This window comes from Zingiber officinale, chromosome 6A (assembly GCF_018446385.1).
Source record: "Zingiber officinale cultivar Zhangliang chromosome 6A, Zo_v1.1, whole genome shotgun sequence".
Classification (NCBI taxonomy): Eukaryota; Viridiplantae; Streptophyta; class Magnoliopsida; order Zingiberales; family Zingiberaceae; genus Zingiber; species Zingiber officinale.
This window is the reverse complement of record NC_055997.1, coordinates 59,817,506-59,836,831: the sequence shown is the minus strand read 5'-3', so window position 1 is coordinate 59,836,831 and position 19,326 is coordinate 59,817,506. Positions and strand designations below refer to the sequence as shown.

General features: G+C 47.1%; 3 protein-coding genes across 3 annotated transcripts; 1 reads left to right on the top strand and 2 right to left on the bottom strand.

The window, feature by feature from the left end:
• Positions 1–5,787: 5,787 nt before the first annotated feature.
• LOC121994834 lies at positions 5,788–7,578 on the bottom strand. Its single transcript, XM_042548743.1, has 4 exons — positions 7,255–7,578; positions 6,520–7,140; positions 6,145–6,369; positions 5,788–6,075 (listed from the first exon to the last, which is right to left on the bottom strand). The coding sequence occupies exons 1-4, from the start codon at positions 7,576–7,578 to the stop codon at positions 5,788–5,790; spliced, it is 1,458 nt and encodes a 485-aa protein (XP_042404677.1).
• A 5,635-nt stretch (positions 7,579–13,213) lies between these two features.
• LOC121994832 (vegetative cell wall protein gp1-like) lies at positions 13,214–14,569 on the bottom strand. The gene has a single exon (XM_042548742.1). It carries the CDS (start codon positions 14,567–14,569, stop codon positions 13,214–13,216), a length of 1,356 nt encoding a protein of 451 aa, XP_042404676.1.
• A 1,534-nt stretch (positions 14,570–16,103) lies between these two features.
• On the top strand, positions 16,104–19,312 carry LOC121996414 (succinate dehydrogenase assembly factor 2, mitochondrial-like). Its single transcript, XM_042550378.1, has 5 exons — positions 16,104–16,265; positions 16,362–16,457; positions 16,547–16,673; positions 18,813–18,881; positions 18,967–19,312. Exons 1-5 carry the CDS (start codon positions 16,168–16,170, stop codon positions 19,111–19,113), a joined length of 537 nt encoding a protein of 178 aa, XP_042406312.1. The 5' UTR covers positions 16,104–16,167; the 3' UTR covers positions 19,114–19,312.
• Positions 19,313–19,326: the final 14 nt, after the last annotated feature.

The window sequence follows — 19,326 nt, the reverse complement described above, 5'->3', positions numbered from 1 at the left end:
AAGATCCCTTTTTCACAGTTCGCACCAAATGTTATTCATGCCATCTGCGACATGGTCGTCCTCTGTATGGTGTACCGGATTCCCCTGACCGCCGAACTTTTCCATCATTTTTATTCGTTGAAACGATCCGAGCCTGGCGTCTTCATGATGCAGTCCAGGGTTGGATGTAAATTTTTCTCCGATATGCCTTCCTCCAACAAAGGATGGAAGTCTCGTTTTTTCTTTATCCGGCTGCTTGAGTTAGTAACCTGGCCGACCCAGTGGCGCTCCACTCTTCCTTCCCCCTTCAAGTTGTTCGACCATACCCATCATTATGCCTGTCATACCGCCTCCGAGAAACTACAGGGAGTACAACTTCTCCTCTCTGTGATATTGTGGGAGGGTTTTTTGTACTTTTTCGGACTCAACCCGGTCCCCGCAGAAATAGAGGCTCCATTTGGTAAGATTTTGCTTTCCTCCCGCTAGTCTTCGCTAACTGAGGTATTTCCTGCTTGCTTTGCAAAGGCTTCTATGTTCCGGGCCTACTCGAAGGGATCAGTCCGAAGGCCCAGCCATCTTTTGCAGGCTGTGGGTGATGAGGTTGAGAAGGGTCTGGCTGCCTCTTCGGCTACTTCTCACGAAACTACGGAGGAACCCTCAGCATCCTCCACCCCGCTGCTTCTGCCAGCGGGCCCTTCTGACGCTATCCCTGCAGCTCTGGAGCCCATCGAAGAAGAGAGGGCTCCCTCCCCGCCTCCGGACAAACGTTTGCGGCTCCAGCTCAAATGCAAGAAAGTCGCGCCTTTGACCCAGGCTTCTCCGCTTCACCCGCCCGAACGGGCTTCTTCCAAGCGTCTCAAAGTCCAAGTGTCAACACCCAGAGTTCCTGCTCCGGATCCCCTCGGGTAGCAAAAGTCCCGGCCCCTACTCCCGTCCGGGTTTTGGCTCCGGAGCAGGTTAGCCCTTCTACTGGAGACCATCCCAGGGGCTCTGCGTCCCCCTCTCTTCCTGTCGCCCCTTCAACGTCATCTGCTCGCACCAGGGCCCGGCCCCAAAGGAACGAGCAGGATTTCACATCTTCCTGGCGCCTTCCCTCCGAGGTCGAATCAGATCCGGTGGGGACTTCAACAGAGACTGGTGACATTCCAGTCCGTGATAAAATTCAGTTGTTCGACAACTTAGCCACCCTTTGGCAATCAGCCAACGATCAGTTCTATGTCGGCTCTCGATGGGAGAGTCTGGATCTGGCCTCCCGACACATCATATCAGTGGGTTTTCCTTTTCTAGACTTAATTAATATATTATTACTGATTTTCTTCTTTTTGTCGAGCAGGCCTGCTTCAGCGGCTTATGCTTGGCTCATTTTGCCGCTGACCTGCTCCGAGAAATCGAGTCGCTGAAGGCTCGTATTTAAGAATCAGAGTTGTCGTTGACTCCCCGTGACCCATTTGCCCTCTGGACTCTTATCTACACTCGGTCGGGGAGTCTGCTCAGTCTGCTCATGACCTAGCCTAGGAGTCCACCGACAAGATAAAAGAGCTACAGGCGGTCCTGCAAACCAGCGCTTCTAGGCTGAATTCAGAGGGGCAACATCGCCGTCAGCTGGCAGATGAGTTGAAGGAGAAGAATTCCAAGCTGGCTTCTCTTTCTACAGACTTCAAGGCCCTCTAGGAGTCTCATACAACCTTACAAAATGACTTGGAGGTTGTCCAAGCAGACCTGGCCGCTAGCACTGACCGAGAGAAGATCTTCAAGGCTCAGAAGGATCAGGATCAGGCCACCATTAAGTCCCTTCAAGCAGATCTCCACAAGGCACAAACGGAGGCTTCCACCTTGAAGAAAGAGAAGGTGCTGGCCCTGGCCTCTACAGAGGAAATGCGGGTGGAACTGGTGAAGTACAGATCAGGCGAAGGCGAGCATCTCGAAGCTTACAGGCTTTCTTATATTAAGTCTCCCTTGTTCCAGAAGAAGATAGGGGACTTCACCGACCGGATGGTCTGTTACGGTGGCGTGGGTGCATTGCGTCAACTGCTTGAGCAAGGACTTCTTCGCTCTGCTCCCCCAATTAACTTCCTGGACAGGGAGCGCCTTCTGGAAGAAGTTCCTGATGAAGCTTTCCCGTCCTTCACCGCAGATAGCGACTTTTTGACTCTTCCGGCTCCTCTTCCGAGTGATGTGCTTCCTCCAGGCCTTCCTCCAGGCCCTCAACCTTAATGTAATCCTCTGTGCAAATTTGAAATTTGATAGACCCGCTCGTGTGCTTGAAGGTGTTAAAACTGGCCTAAACTTATGTTTGAAATTTGAAATCCCTCGATCTATGTTTGTCTAAACTGGCATAAACTTAGAAAATTCTTTATCGAGCCCCTCGGTTTTGAGAATTCTCGGTTGCGTATTCCCTGATCTTCGAGTTACTTGTTTTTCATCTTGAGCTTTATTTGTTTCCCGACCTCCGATCAGCTCACTCCCTGACCTGCGATATGGTTATTTCCTTGATATGGGATCTATGCACTTCCCCGGTCTGTGATTTATTTTGGTTTTAATGTTCTGACTAATGTTCCTGCCTTGGCACCTTACTCGTTCAATATCCCAAACTGGATCCCGTGCTCGTTCACCCCTTAAACTCAGTACCGGTAAGACAAACAGCGGAGTCCCCAACGCTTCGTAATACCGTGTCGTTCCTTCCCGAGGTGACTCATGATGACCCTCGTACTTCGTGCCACTTATTGTTTCCCCTGCCTCTTTTTCCGCGCTTCGTTTCCTATGAAGATCGTGTGGCTCCTTTTTGCACACGTATTGTAAAGTGCTTTTACTATGGGCCATTAGATGTCCCGTGGACCGTTTTGACCTCATGGATATCAGCTATAAATGGGTCACCGCTGCTTCGTCAGGGAACTTCTTCGTCGGCTTCTTTCTTCTGCTCTTGCTTTCTTGCTTTCTCCGGCTCCTTAACTCCTTGTGCGCTCTTTGCCCCTACCTTCGCCTCTTGTTCCTGGCTTCCATTTAACGTCTCCTTATGGCCTTTTCCAACACTATCTTACCCCCTGGAGTTTCTACTTTCGATGGCATGGATCTGGATGATCTTCGCTTCAACTATGAAATTTCCCACGACGTGCATATCATCATTCCCACCACACTCCATCGGGCCTCTTCTCCTTCAACAGGTTACGTTACTTTGTATAAGGAACAATTCGTAGCAGGGCTTCGTCTTCCCATCCACCCTCTATTTTCCGATGTAAGCCGCTACTTCAAAATTTCTCTGGGTCAGCTAACTCCCAATTCTATAAAGCTTCTATACGGCTTCGTGATTTTGTGCGAAGTTTGCGAACTTTCCTGGTCTGCTCGACTGTTCCACTATTTCTTCACACCCCGTTAGCACAGTGAAGGTTTATTCCGCTTCCAGACCTGCACTAGGACTACCTTCTTTTGTCCTATTCCCTCTTCTGATCCAGCTTGGAAGGATAAGTACCTTTTATTGAAGTTTCCCTCTGCCGTGGAGTGGCCTACCCAATGGCAACGAATTCTCCCAAGGATCCCTTATGTGGGGGACTTCAGTAATGACCCCCTTTCCACGAATGCTCTGGCTCAGCTGAGATGCTGACAACTAGATTTGACAAGGCTGCTATCTGAAAACATGTTGCCATTCTTCAGGCTGAGCCGCATCTCGTCTTCCGAGTTGCCTCGTTCTCTAGGTGAGTTTTGTCTAACCTTGAATTATTTTTCTCTGTTTTTTGACGTGGTCCTTACAACCTTGCTTTTCCCTTGCAGCTAACACCCTGCTTCGAACTTCAGAAGTCCAACCTCTCCCCCTTAACGAGCAAGAAATAATGCGTAGGGGTCAAATCGTACTAGACAGGAGACTACTTCCTCATTCTGCACCTGCTCGACTAGGAACAACTACCACTGTCATTCCTCAAGTTCCTCCAACAATGCAAGGACCTTCCGACAGACAGACCCCCCGAGCTCCTTCGGGGTCTGGAGACATTTCCCCGGCCAGTCCTTCCTTCCGAGAGGCCTCCCGGGCGTCTTGGCAGGCCTGTCTCACTGTCGGTCCTTCCCGAACTGCCAGAACTGATGCCCCTCCAGCTCGGCGATCCCGTTCTCCTCCTAGAGACTCAGACTCGGATGACCAACCCTTGAGATTCCGCAGAAGGCGTGCTCCACCAGAGCCAGACCTAGGCATGAGAGGTGTTAGCAGCCCATCTGCTGATCTAGTCCTCAGGTCTCTGATTCCCCCTATGTCGGCCTCTAGTCCTACGACTGCTGTGGTTCCTCCTGCCACGTGTGCCCAAGAACAGGCTGCACCTCCTTCCTCTGAACCTGTCAATACTCCTTCCCAAGTGTTAGATGACACGACAAGTCCTTCAGCTGCGCCCCCTCCTGGTGAATTACGACAAGGGTCATCTCACTCAACCCCTCCTAATCCTCCAAAGCCTGCGGCAACAACTTCCCGGGCGGAAGGTCTTTCTTACCATAGGTATTATTCCACCAAGCCTTCCGAATCATAGCTGAGGCAACAACAGGACACTCCCACCAGCCGTCTTACTTTAAGAGGTGAACTAGCCACCTGTTGGGAGCAAAGCATTCAGCTGATGGAGAATATTTCCGTACCTGATAGGATGGATAGGTTTTCTGAGTTGTATGTCTAGGTAAGCCCCACCCATTCATGCGACAAAACTTTTTCCCTTCTTAAACTTTTTCTTTCTTGGCTCAGGCTCACGCTGAATCGATGATGATAAATTAAATGCTCCACCTTAATTATCATCGTAATAAAGTACTATCAAATAGAGTAGTCGAGCTGGAATTGCAATTAAATGATCCCGCAACAGCCGGTCGTGCTCAAAGAGCTGAAATAGAAGCCTTGAAGAGGGCCAACGTTCAGCATTGCCAAGCTCTACGGACGGCCAACCAGGAGCTCCAGACCCTTCACGAAGAAAAAAGTCAGGCTGAAGGTCTCCATAAGCAAAATGTAGATCAGCTGACCCAAGAGCTAAAATCTAAAGAGGTCATCTTGCAAGAACAGAGCCAAACCCTGCAATCCCAAGCCGCCAAACTAGTCTCCCTAAAAGCTGAGTTGTCTCAGGCCCGTTCTGGCCTTTCTGGAGTTACTTCAGCTCTGGAGATATACAAAGCAGGGGAAGAGGAACGTTGCAGGCAGAGCTGGGAGGCCTACCTCAATTCTCCAGAATTCGGCGTTCAGGTAGGGGACCGCTTCGTGGTCTCTGTATCTTCTGGAGCGGCCAAGGTCGTGCGGCAACTATATGAACAAGGGTATCTCAAATCCGCCCCTCCCGCAGACTTTTTGGATCATCATCGCATCTTAGACGAGATACCTGATGAAGTTTTTTCTGCTTTCAAGTAATTTGTACTGGTACATTGTGTGATGTAAATTAAACTATTCGATAATGAATGTTTCCTCTCATTTCTGATCATCTGCTTTTCAAGGATTTACAAAAGATAAGGATGTAACAATCCTGACCAGGCAAACAATTTCACAGACTAATTAATGTATTCCCGACCTGCCCTTATAGGAACCGAGTTTTGCCGACCATGGAGTTGTCTAGGTGCGATAAGGCCGAAGGTAGTTAGCACTCCAGGGTCACTCTAGATTTCTACCTCGTCGTCCTGCAAGTAGTATGCACCTGATGCTAACTTTTTAATGACTTTGTAAGGTCCATCCCATTGAGGTGCTAACTTGGCCACATCTCCCACGGGTTTCATTCGCTTATAGACCAGGTCTCATTCTCTGAAGAAGTGAGGAACCACCTTCTTGTCATAATTCTGCTTCATCCTTTGTCGATAAGCAAATAGTCAGGCTGCTGTTTGTTCACGAATTTCAATAATGAGATCTAGCTCTGCCAGTCGTCGCTCGGCGTTCTCCTCGTCATATAACATTCTTCTAATTGAAGGCACCCCGACCTCCACAGGCATGACTGCCTCACTACCGTAGACCAGGTGGAATGGAGTAAGACTTGTGCTTTCCCGAGGTGTCGTACGATACGTCCAGAGAACACTTTGCAGCTCCTCCACCCAATCTCCTCCGACATGATCCAACTTCACTTTAAGTCCTCGTACAATTTCTCGATTGATAACCTCGATCTACCCATTACTTTGTGGATACACTACAGAGGTGAAGGCATGAATAATGTCGAACCCTCGACACCAGACCTGGATCTTCCGATCTTGAAATTGCCTTCCATTATCCGATACCAGCTTATGGGGTATGTCGAATCTATACAAAATGTTCCTCCATAAAAATTGAATAACTGCTCCCTCAGTAATCCTGGCCAGAGCTTCGGCTTTCGCCCACTTGGAAAAGTAATCCACGACCACCAGTAAGAATCGCTTTTGACCGGATGTCATAGGGAAAGGATCGACAATGTCCATACCCCACTGATCGAAGGAGCAAGAAATGATAAATGTTTTTAATACTGAGGTAGGCATATGCATTAGATTTTGATGTTTCTGATAGGGCAGGCAAGTATTCACCAGCTGTTGGGCATCCCTCTATAAAGTGGGCCAGAAATATCCGTCCAACAACACCTTACAAGCTAACGTTCGCCCTCCGGCATGACTGCCATAGCACCCCAGATGCATCTCTCGTAGGACCTGATCCGCCTCTTCTACGCTTATACATTTGAGTAAAGGCCTGGAGAATACTCGCTTGTACAATTGGTCTCCTACCATGGTGTAGGCATAGGCCTTTTTCCTGATCAGTCGTGACTGCTTCAGGTCTGTCGGTAAGGCACTTTGTTGAAGATAACTAATCATAGGTGCTCTCCAATCAATAATCTCATTCTGGTTATTTTGCAAATCTATCTGGGTTATGAGAAAGGTCTGTGCTATTGACCTATCCAGTACCCGGGTGGTCAAAGAACTGGCCATTTTGGCTAACTTGTCAGCCCTGCTATTTTCTGCTCTCGGAATTTTGCTGACTGTGACCTCCTTGAACTCTTCTTTCATCTTCTCATAGGCTTCCCGGTATAATTGCAACTTGTCACAGTTGATTTCAAAGTTGCCAGTTACTTGTTGAGTCACTAATTGGGAGTCTGAATAAATAATGACTCGGGCAGCTCCTACGTGTCGGGCTGCTTGTAGGCCTGCCAATAGAGCTTCATACTCTGTTTCGTTATTAGTGGCCCTGAAGTTCAATCGCACGGCCAGCTGCAAGATGTCTTCTTAAGGAGATATCAGAAGAACTCCAACACCACTCCCCTAACGTGTGGCTGACTCATCCACATATATTTTCCAGGTTTCCTCTGAGTCAGTCTGGTGAACCTCGGTCAAGAAATCAGCCAGGGCTTGTGCTTTGATAGCTGTGCGAGGTTGATAAGTGATATTGTACTCCCCCAATTCGGTCGCCCATTTAATAAGCCGACCAGCGACTTCAACATTGGTCAGAGCTTTACCCATAGTGTTGTTGGTCAAGATCGTGATGGGATGCGCCAGAAAATAAGGCCTTAGACGCTGAGCCATAAGCACTAATCCATAGACCAACTTTTCTATAGTTGTGTATCGAGATTCAGATCTCTTTAATAGATAACTGAAAAAATACACTGGCCGCTGTACATTGTCTTGCTCTTTCACTAATACCGCCCCCATGCCTCAGGGGTAGCAGATAGGTAAACCCAGAGTGATTCTCCGGTGACAGGTTTGAACAAAGAGGGCAAGGTCTCCAGATATTTCTTCAACTCCTCGAAAGTTCGTGTGCACTCCTTGTCCCACTAGAACTTAGAAGTTTTCCGGAGAACTTTGAAGAAGGGTGCCGCTTTGTCTGTCGATCGAGAGATAAATCAGGACAGGGCTGTTATCCTGCCGACCAATTTCTGAGCCTCCTTCAAGTTCTGGGGAGCTTTCATATCCTGTAGTGCTCGGACCTTCTCAAGGTTGGCTTCGATTCCCCGCTCTGTCACCAAATAGCCCAAGAATTTTCCTCCTTTGGCCCCGAACAAACACTTCAAGGGATTTAATTTTAATCCATACTGTCTCAGGGTGTCGCAGGTTTCTTCCACATCTGCTATTAGATATGCAGCTAAGGGAGACTTGATGAGTATATCGTCTACATAGACCTCCACATTGCACCCCGCCTGCTCCCGGAAGATCTTGTCCATCATCCTTTGATAGGTGGCTCCAGGATTTCTGAGCCCAAAGGGCATGACAGTGTAGCAGAAGGTACCATCTGCTGTGATAAAACTAACCTTCTCTTGATCTTCCACGGCTAAGGGGATTTGATGGTACCCCTGATAAGCGTCCAGCATGCAGATTCTTTCACAACCGGCAGTTGAGTCCACTAGCTGATCAATTCTGGGCAAGGGATAACAATCTTTAGGGCTAGTTTTATTGAGATCTCGGAAGTCTATGCAGACTCTCCACTTATTGTTGGGCTTCGCCACCAAAACTACATTGGAAAGCCAGGACGGGAACTGTACCTCTCGGAAATGTCCTGCTTTCCTGAGCCGGTCTACTTCAGCTCTGATAATTTTATTCTGGTCGACCGAGAAATTTCTCTTTTTCTGCTTTACAGACCGGGCATCAAGCAGGAGATGCAACTTGTGCTCTGCCACTTCAGGCTTGACCATCGGTAACTCCTCGGTGGACCATGTGAAGACATCTCTATTGCGGGTCAGGCACTGGATCAATTCCTCTTTGAGCTCAGGAGGCAAGTCACCCGCTACCCGAGTAAGGCTCTCGGGACGTTCCGGATATAGCTGAACTTCTTCCTAGGGAATAGGTTCTTCAGCTATAGGTAGAGGTTCTTCTTGGATGGCGTGCACAACCCCATCCTGAGTCCTCTAGGCTTTGCGGGCTTCTACTTTGACCATGTCAATGTAGCATCGCCAAGAAACCCGTTGTTCTCTCCTGACTTCCCCGATCTGCTCACCGACCGGGAATTTGATTTTTTGATGAAACGTAGAGACCGCCGCCCGGAATTCATGCAGGGTCAGTCGACCTAAAATGACATTATAAGAGGAGGGCGAGTCAACTACGAGGAAGGTGCTTCTCCTAGTTCTCACTAATGGCTCACTTCCCAAGGATATGGCCAACTTGATCTACCCCATGATCCTCACTTCATTACCAGTTAAGCCATATAGAGAACTAGCCACTGTTGTAGCTCACTGGCATCGATCTACATTTCCTCAAAAGCAGACCTGAATAATACGTTGACAGAGCTGCCGGTGTCAACGAAGACTCGTGCAGGGTCGGTCGACCTAAAATGACATTATAAGAGGAGGGCGAGTCAACTACGAGGAAGGTGCTTCTCCTAGTTCTCACTAGTGGCTCACTTTCCAAGGATATGGCCAGCTTGATCTACCCCATGAGCCTCACTTCATTACCAGTTAAGTCATATAGAGAAGTAGCCACTGCTGTAGCTCACTGGCATCGATTTGCATTTCTTCAAAAGCAGACCTGAATAATACGTTGACATACCTGCCGGTGTCAACGAAGACTCACGCCACACGGCTGTTGGAAAAAAAGCCTTGATGATGAGGGCGTCATCATAGGGCAGCTCCAGTCCTTCCAAGTCTTGCGGACCGAAGCTGATGACCGGGTCGGCAGCCTGCTCTCGGCTACACCCAACCGCATGGATCTCCAAACGACGCTCATGGGACTTACATGCCCTGCCTGAATCTCCATCGGTAGGACCTCCCGAGATCATGCCAATGTCTCGGATGGCCCCGTTGCCTCTGTTCTCGGCCTCCCGAGCTTCTCCCGGCTCCCCAGTATACCCCTGCTGCGGCATGCTAGGGCCTCCTTGATCTGTTCAGGGTCTGCTGGTTGTCCCCACCGCGTTGCATCTTTCCTCCATCATTCTCTGGACTTGAGGCACTAGCTCTGGAGGTGGTAGACCCAACTCAGCGGCACGCTGGGAATCACGAGCAAATTGGTAGCAATTGCTGATGGCGTGCGTGTGGGATCGATGGTATGTGCAATAATGCAGTCCCCAAGGTCCAGGTCAGGGGACCTGAATTGCAGCTACACGCGGACCCAGCCGAACGTCCTGACCAGGGTGGAAGGCAGATCTGGCTTCCCGAGTACGTGGAGGGAGAGGCTGAGCAGGCGGTTGAGGTGCTCTTCTCTCCGATCTATTGGTAGGAGGCGGTTTTGTTTGCCTTCCTTTGAGCCGCATGCGCCTCTTCTACGTTGATGTAGCTGGTTGCCTTTTCCAACATCTCATCGAAATTTCTTACAAGATTTCTGATGAGCTCTCTAAAGAACTCTCCCTCAGTTAGCCCATGGGAGAAGGCACTCATAAGTATTTCAGATGTGGCCGAGGGAACGTCCTGGGCCACTTGATTAAAATGCTTGATGTAACTTCTCAATGGCTCGGCAGACCCTTGCTTGAGCGTGAACAAGCAATGGTCAGTTTTTTGATATTTCCTGCTACTGGTGAAATGGCGCAGGAAAGCAATCTTGAAGTCAGAGAAGCAGGTGATAAACCCATGCGACAGTCTATCAAACCACTTCTGGACGGAGCTCGATAGAGTGTTCAAGAACACTCGGCATTTAACGGCGTCGCTGTACTGATGCAGCAGAGCCGCGTTTCGAAACTTGCAGAGATGGTCCTCAGGATCTTTACTGCCATCATATTCCCCTATAGCAGGGGGTCGGTACCCTTTGGGTAGCCTTTCCTCCAAGATTTTGGAAGAGAAAGACACTTTCTCCTCTAGCTCCATCCGACGCTCTTCGCAGAGGACAGTAGCCTTCGCCTTCTTCTAATCCTTGGGCAATGAACTCTCAGCCACAGAAGCTTGAGGTTGCTTATTGTGGCTGTAATATCCTTGCTCTGGCTGATAGTACCCCTGGCCAGGTTCCCTATAGAAGGCAGGGGGAAACTCCAGGGACTGCTTCCTCTTAGAGCCTCGATCTGAGGCGTGAGCTAGTTCTTTAGAAACCTCTGGTAACTTTTTTGGTCAGGAGGCAGTAGTTTGTTGTTTTTCAGAAGTCACCCGCTTCTTAGCCTCCTTGAAGAGCTCATATTCTCCCGCGGCCATGGTTACGTTGATTCTGCCCGAGTCCTCTATCGTCACGTCCCAGAACAGGTAGTTGTGTTCCTACAGACGGCGCCAAATTTGATCCCGTCCGGAAGCTGAGTCGGATGAAGGCGGGTCGCGCTATCGCTGGTGTTGACGGAAAGTCGCTGTGAAGCCTGGACGATCTAGCGCCCATCGAAAAAGCTAACACGAGCAGATAACAGGGGTGGTGACGAAGCAAAGGTCTTGCGCACACTCAGACGATCCCACGAGTCGTTAGAGACCAGAAACCAGGGGAAAAGTCCTTGGGTTAGGCCCTCCGACGCTCAAGTCAGGTACTTTTTCCCCGGAAAACACAGAGAAAGGACGAAAAGTAAGAGACGAGTATGAAATGACGAGTGGGCGTACCTGCGTAAGGACGAAGCCCCTCTTTTTATACTACTGTGGACGTTTCTGGAGTCTGACGGGTGTCAGAGAATGTTGGGTGTCAGTCTTTGTCTGGCGGTGATTGACACAGGGCATCTTCTTATAGGTCGAAGAAGGAATCTAGGGGTAACGAGCCATAGACCGTTAGCATATTCCCTGACACGCTGTGATTATTCTCTGACGGGTGGTTACGATTTCCTGACTTGCTTGTCCTGTAGTGTATTCTTGCCTCGACCTGTTAACCCTAGACTGGGTCTTCATACTGGCCAACCCCAACCTGTGGATACAGACCTGTCGCCAACTTGTACTTGCCAAATCGCAAATCCTGATTTGCACATTATAAATCTCGTGTCCCATGCCATAAGGCCATAAGTCCTGACATGTATCCTTGGCTGGCGCATCTCGACCTGTACGCTTCTGTCTATGTCTTGTGTCTCATGATTGTAATTCCTGACCTGTATCCTTGGCTAGCACATCCCGACCTATACGTTTCTATCCATGTGTCTGAAGCCGCATGATTGTGTAAGCCCTGACCTATATCCTTGGTTGGCACCTCCCAACCTGTACGCTTCTGTCCATGTGTCTTGTGCCACATGATTGTGAGTCCTGACCTGTATCCTTGGCTCGTATATTCCTACCTGTACGCATTAATCCATGTATCCTGAGCCGTAAGGTTATAAGTCCTGACCTATATCCTTGGCTGCCACATCCCGACCTGTACGCTTTTGTCCATGTGTCTTGTGTCGCCAAGATATAAGTCCTGACATGTATCCTTGGCTGACACATCCTGACCTGTACGCTTCTGTCCATGTGTCTTGTGCCACATGATTGTCAGTCCTGACCTGTATCCTTGGCTGGCGCATCCCGACCTGTGCACTTCTGTCCATGTCTTGTGTCGCATGATTGTAATTCCTGACCTGTATCCTTGGCTGGCACATCCCGACATGTATGCTTCTGTCCATGTACTTTGTGCCACAAGGCTTATAAGTCTCGTCCTGTATTCTTGGCTGGCACATCCCGACCTGTACGCTTCTGTCCATGTGTCTTGTGTCACCAAGCTATAAGTCCTGACCTGTATCCTTGGCTGGCACATCCCGACCTGTACGCTTCTGCCCATGTGTCTTGTGCCGCCAAGCTATAAGTCCTGACCTGTATCCTTGGATGACACATCCCGACCTGTACGTTTCTGTCCATGTGTCTTGTGCCGCCAAGCTATAAGTCCTGACCTGTATCCTTAATTAGCAAATCCCGACCTGTGATCCTGGCCTCTGAGTTCTTGACACGTGAATCTAGCCCCGGGATCCCATTCGTGCTTGACCCAGCCCATCTTGTAACTGGGCCCTTTGAACTACACGTAGACCAGATTCTTGACCTCCACGTAGGTCAGACTTTTGACCCCCACGCAGACCCGACTTCTGACCGCCACATAAGCTTGACTTCTGACCGCCATGTGAACTTGACTTTTGACCATCCCACGGGCTTGACCTCTGACTACATCATCTCTTCGATCCCACGATCATGCACCGTATCAATGTCCATGGTATATATGCTTCTCCTTGGTTATGAAAAATAAAACTATGGAATGAGCTGGTGTTTACTTCATTCTAACATCTTGTACTGAAATTGAACATACAAGTAAAAAAATTTATTCCATCTTATTTCATTGCATTGATCTTTTTAGTCACACACACAATTATACATGATAATTCACAAGCAATTTTCATGTGAAAAATTAATGAACATTGTAAATACTTAAATCCGATAAAGCTTTTAGCCTTTATTTCCTTTCCTTATGAGGTAGCAGTAGTATTCTGGTGAGTGGAGGAGGCGGCGGCGCCTCAGTTCTTGCCCAGGAGGCGGCGGCGGCTGGCGAGACTGGCGTGCACCCCCGGGCTGCCGACGCTGCAGGAGGCGCTGAGGAGGAGAGAATTGTTAACACTCTGCACGTTGCTGTTCACCAGTGTCACCATTGTCTTCTCCTCCTTCATCGTCTCCTTGTTCCCTTCCTTGCTCTGTCCTTCGCCGTCGAGCTTTCTGCCCCGGCGAAGGCCGCCGTAGGAAGGCGTTCCCTGCAAGTCCATGACCGCTCCCACGTTCTTCCCTGCGATGGTGACTGCCCTCATCTCGCTCTCGCACTCTTCCTTCTTCGCGGCCGTGGTTGTGCCGATTGATCTCTTTGTCTTTTGCGGCTCGTCCCCTGCTTCTTGTGCGGGCTTTGGCTCGGGCACCGGAGTGATTTTAGGAGACGGCGGTGGCGTCGGGGACGAAGTCGTGATGACCTTCGGCGACGGGGGAGGGGTTGGGACTCCGTTCGTCGCCACGGGCGTCGGGTGGTAGGGTTGCGGCGGCGGCGTATAAGGCTTCGGGGATGGCGAGCGGGAGCGATTGCGCTCCGCCTGCTCTGCCGGCCTCGGGGATGGCGAACGGAGCCGCGCCGGAGATGCATCAATCTGCGTCTTCACCGCCTCCACCGGCGTCAGCGACGGCGGAGGAGAACGTGCTCTCGTCGGCGCCGCCACGGACAGTATCGGTGAAGGCGAACGGGGGCGTGTTGGCTCTACCGCGTCTACCTGCAGCGTCGCAGGGGGCGGCGAGCGCGCACGTGCCGGTGGCGCCATTTCTGCTATCGGCTTTGGGGATGGCGAGCGCTCCCGCGTTGGCGCCGCCACCTCTGCTATCGGCCTCGGGGAGCGCGGCCGCTCTCGTGCGGGCTCAGGCGCCGTCGGTAAGGTGGTCGCAGGACTTCGCACAATGTCTGTGGTGTCTCCGTTGGTCCTCCGAGGTGGAGCTCCGCCGACCATTGCGGCGGGGAGTGGCGCTATTTCGGCCGGCTGTATGATAGACTGTACTGCCAATGGAGGTGGCGGCGCCATCGGCGAGGAGACCACCGGACTCTTAACGACCTCTGCGGCGTCGCCATTCGTCCTTGCAGGAGGAGCACTGACCGCCACCGTTGCCGTGGGTCGTAGCGTTGTCTCTTCCGTCTGTGATACAGATGCCGCCGGCGGAGGTGGCGTCGGCACCAGCTGAGCAGGCGGGGCCGGTGCTGTAAGAGGCCTAGGAAGAGCTTGAGTGGGTTGTGCTGGCGGCTGAGGCTGAGGTGGTGGTGGTGGTGGAGGCGCTGGAACATCGAAGCGGGCCTGCGAGGCGAGCCGGAGCAACCACGGGCGGCCGGTGGGCGGTTGGTTCGCCATCAATAATTAATGCTGCTGCAAGAGGATTGAATTGGTAAGCTAGCTAATGGAGAGAGGAGAGCGACGGGGGGAAGAGGAGACGGACGGACGGGTATTTGTAGGGAGAATTCAACGATCGAGAGAGGAAGAACATTTGATTGAGTGAGATTGTGAAAAATTGAATATGCAAATAAAATAGCGACGCTAAAGAAAAGAACAGAATTGGATACGAGGAACCATCCTATCCATCACTCAAAGAAAGATGCAAGGAAGCAAAGCCAAAAGAAAAGAAAAGAAACTGAGATACATCGCATGCAACGTTCAAGCTTCTCCAAACCCGTCAAGCTGCCGGTCGCCGCGAAGTAGCGAGCGGCCTTGAGGGCTGTCGCGAAGCCGTCAAGGGGGTTCATGAATTTATGATTTCCCCAATCTTGTTTTTTTCTCCAACTTGAATTCTTTTCTTTCTTCAATCCACACCTTTGAATAAAATTAAAGTCGATCCAAGTAAAATCAAAATAATAAATAAAAAAAATGATCTCAAACCGCGAATTAATCAATGACTTCTGACCTTGCTTTTGAGTCTGACATTTGGGAAGAAAGCCATAAATTCTTATTAATTAAAAATTATCTTTTAACATCAACTAAACATATCCTTATATACCTAAAATCTGAGACACGCAACAAAAAAAAAGGAAAGAGATCAAGACATAAATGAAAATTTCTAAATATATTAAAAATCTAAAATATTCTAAAGAGACTCCCAATCTAAAAATATAAAAGAATAGATTTTTTTTTTTTAAAAAATATCATAAATATCAAACTTAGAAATTAATAAAAATATCTTAAATATCAAACTCAATAAAAATATTAAAATTACTTTCATCCACATCGAAACCTAACTCTAATGCTTTTCCAACTTAGTTTTGCAAATAAAAGACCCCAAATATTTCTCCTTTGAATAAAACAAATTATTAAATAAGTAAAAAATAATTAAAATTATCTTTTAAAAAAATCTCCTCTATCACTTTTATCCAAATTCACTTCTAGTTTTTAAATCTCCTTTGGGTTCATTAGGGATGTCAGCTCTTATTTCTTCTTCGATGATATTTTGAAGTGCATTTATTAATAAATGGTTGTGTTTTTTTTAAAAATTTATCCTAAATATTCCATTTATGCCTACTAATTTAATAGATGATTGATTTAGTCCCATAGAAATTACCAATGCGGTAAAAAATTAATTCGCTCATCCTTCTCATCAATGTCCTAAGTCAATATAAAAATTATTAATATAAGTAGTCAAGACATAAAAAAAAATATATACTTAAACTTATAAAATTTAATCCCATGTCTTAATCATGTAAAAATATCTCATGTCTTAATCATTAAACCACCCCGAGAGTGCATTACGTGGACCACCCATGTGGCGAAAAAAAAAAATGATTCATTCGCGCTAGCGCCCCCGTCAACTCGTCCTTAAACCCATGCTCAATAATATTGGGGTCAAAACTTTCAATAATATTGGGGTCAAAACTTAAATTTTGTCTACAAATAGCAATTGATAATTCAGTCCTTGCCGTGTGAGTCTAGTGGTCGTGAGAAAGACCATTCCCGGCTTGGCGATGGCCTCGATGGCGGTGGCGTCACTCCGAAGATCCCTCCTCCTCCTGCGAGAAACCGCCGTGCTAAACACTACCCAGTCATCTCAATTGCTTTTCAGGTATCACCTTTTCTTCACCGACCGCGCTCTCGCCGAGCGACGCCTTAATCCTTCCTCAGATTCTAGGGCTTCTATCATAGTCGAACCTTGGTGTAGGACTCGTGTTGGATCTATTTTTCGATTTTCCACGGATAGCTCGCCCCTTGACGTCGACCTGGCCGATAAAGAGAGCAAGCGCCGTCTTCATAATAGGTTTTGGTTTTTTTTAATAGTTAAGGATAAATCAGTTTTGTCAGTTATGCGAATTTTTGAAACCCTAAAAACCGATCTTTTGTGTTCAGGTTGTTGTATCGGAGCAGGCAAAGGGGTTTCCTTGAATTGGATTTGGTTGTGGGATCGTGGGTAGAGGAACACATTCGTGACATGGATGATCTCCATATCAAGGCCCTAACTGATGTACTTGATCTGGTGAGTTTTATCAACTTTTCTTGCATCTTTGTTGAGCGACTCTTCTGATGATCATGTCTCAATTTTTGATAATTATAGAAATCTCTACGACTCCTTGTTTTACTGGTCTATTTATTTGGATGATCCAATAATTTGTGTTGGAGACAATATTATTTGGTTTTGTGCTTTCTGGCCCTTTTTGGATAGTGAAGAAGTTGAAACAGGAAAGAAGAGAAAAAATAGTCCTTTCTCTTGTTTGGTTAGGAATAAAAAATGAGGTTAATCAAAGTTCTCTTATTTGGCAAGTAACCTGAAAGACAGGAGGTGGTCTGTAAAATTGTATAGATCTAGGATCCCGCAAAGGAAATTTATAGTATGTTTCCATCATTACTCATATTCCAAGATGATTTGCCTTGTAAAATTGCCTAAGCCTATGATTGCACAAAGAAAATTTAGGATATGCTGCCATTGACCCCACACATTTCAAGATGATTTGCCTCCTTTGTAGCACAAGGATTGAAGACATTTATGCCCTCGGGGAAATGGTCCAACGGTTAGGCCTTTCAAACAGTTAACCAGGCATCTAAGGCTTGAATCTCAGCTGCGGCACATTCCAGGGAGTTTACCTCCATTGGGATGACAACTCTAAGAACACTATCCTCTTGGATCGGCCAACGCAAGCACTTCCCAATTTACCGCTGGTGGGAAACTTCCGTAGGTACAAGGGGAAGTTTAGGTTAACTAAAGCATGGTTCTACTAATGCTAGATCAGGTCCGCTAAACATCAGTTCCATCAGAAATGAAAGAAGATTAGGTAATGGTTGGAAAGCCACAAGCTCATTCAATTGTTCTAGTAGAAATTATTTTGAGTCAATGGAAATGCGTGACACCTCCAATATGGGTGCATTGCTTCCTCCAATAAGGGTGTCAATCAGAATCAAGCTATATTCGAATATTTAGTTATTTTGTGTTTTCATCAGTTTTTAAGGACATTCTTAATTCTTCTTTATTTACTCTCTTTTTTTTTTTTTTGTTTTCTTGCGTATCTTTGACGATTTGGTCTGGTCAAGCTGACCAATGTTCGGTCATTCCAATCATGAACTATATGACCTTTATACAAACAAGCCAAGAGAGAGAGAGAGAGAGAGAGGGAGGGAGTTCAAATTTATGCATGGAGGAGAATTTCATTGTGGAGAAGTAGGAATTTTTCTGACTCGATATTGACAATATCGTTGAATACTTTGATCTATCCTCCAGCATCATAAAATCTTGTAGGATTTGCATCTTACGTATTCATTTAGGTATTTATCTGGTTGTTAAATATGTCTAGTTCTATCATGTTTTTCCAGTAGAATAGGTTTCCATTTCATGGTCCTTGAATGTTTTTGGCATGAACCATGTAAAGATAATTTCGAACACAATGCCAAATCTCTACTGGTACACAATTCCAGCTTCCCACCAAATCAGCAGATTCACCTTCCATTTTCCTATGAGCATTTTCTTTCTTTTATCACTCTTGAATTTTTATTGGATCTTCTCAGGTCTACTTTCACTGTTATTCTTAATACGTGAGAGGAGATCTGTTTTTCTAGACTATTATCTGACTGATGCGCAATTATGAACATATCTTTATCCATGAAGGTTATTAAGAATGAGCATATCCTGATAATGCATGTTATGCTTTTGTAAAAGTTTGGATTTGAATCGGGATTCTGAAACCATTTTAATGCCACGGAGGTTTATTAAACATGGGCATATCCTGATGGCTGTTATGCTTTTGTAATTGTTTAGATTCAAGTTACAAGGAATTGTGTGTCCCAACTTGAAGATAATTTTAAAAAATAGGAAAGACAATATTGTAGTCTACTTAAACTTTGCTTCCAGTTTATTGTTGATATTATGGTGTTCAGTTCATTAAATAGATCCCCATGCGATAACAAAACTATACAAATGCCGTGTTACTCTTGAAAGGACCTATATGAATTTGATTATACTCTTTTAAAGAGTTTAATGGTTTGTAGCTTGGAAAAAGCTACTTTATAAATGTATCACAATCTCAACAGAAGGTGGTCACTGACCAAATTTGTTTCTCATGAAACACATTTGTATAAATTTTATATCTCATACTGAGGTAACAATTACTTTGGGGCGATTCTTCAGGAAAATCCAGATTTGTGGAAGTGGCTGACCGGCCAAGAGCAGCCACCAGAATCAGTCGGCCGAAATCCTGTATGACATTTGGACCCAACAAAGCTTTTTTTTCCCCCCATTTTGTTGGTGGATATTTTCTTAATCATTATGCTGTGTCGTTTAGGTTTTTAGTGCTATGAAATCCAAGGTGATGGCAAATCTCAACAGCCATGCTTCTCCTGAGGCCCGAGCAAATCCTGGTCAACCATGGGTAAGGGGATGGGATGACAAAAAGGAAATGCAGGGTGGTGGTCCATTTGGCAACCAATGATATGTCGATGAAAAGATCATTTTCTACAAATAATTGCAACGCACCACGGCAGAGTTTGCAGATTAAACACACTGTATAAAACATAAATAGTTTCAGAAGGCTCCAAGCTAAACAAGTTGTTTAAGATCTACTTGATGTTGAGGCTCTGGACTCAAAGTTCATACACTGAATAAAGTTATTGTTGTGGTTCTGATTTAAAGTCCATCTTCGTCT

Coding starts and splice junctions, on each gene's coding strand:
- LOC121996414 (XM_042550378.1), top strand. CDS start 16,168: ATGGCCTCGATGGCGGTGGCGTCACTCCGAAGATCCCTCCTCCTCCTG. Junction 16,674..18,812: donor TAACTGATGTACTTGATCTG/GTGAGTTTTATC, acceptor GCGATTCTTCAG/GAAAATCCAGATTTGTGGAA. Junction 18,882..18,966: donor AATCAGTCGGCCGAAATCCT/GTATGACATTTG, acceptor TGTGTCGTTTAG/GTTTTTAGTGCTATGAAATC.
- LOC121994834 (XM_042548743.1), bottom strand. CDS start 7,578: ATGGGGGCGGTATTAGTGAAAGAGCAAGACAATGTACAGCGGCCAGTG. Junction 6,370..6,519: donor GGCGAACGTTAGCTTGTAAG/GTGTTGTTGGAC, acceptor TCCTTCGATCAG/TGGGGTATGGACATTGTCGA. Junction 6,076..6,144: donor TTCAAGATCGGAAGATCCAG/GTCTGGTGTCGA, acceptor AGTAATGGGTAG/ATCGAGGTTATCAATCGAGA.
- LOC121994832 (XM_042548742.1), bottom strand. CDS start 14,569: ATGGCGAACCAACCGCCCACCGGCCGCCCGTGGTTGCTCCGGCTCGCC.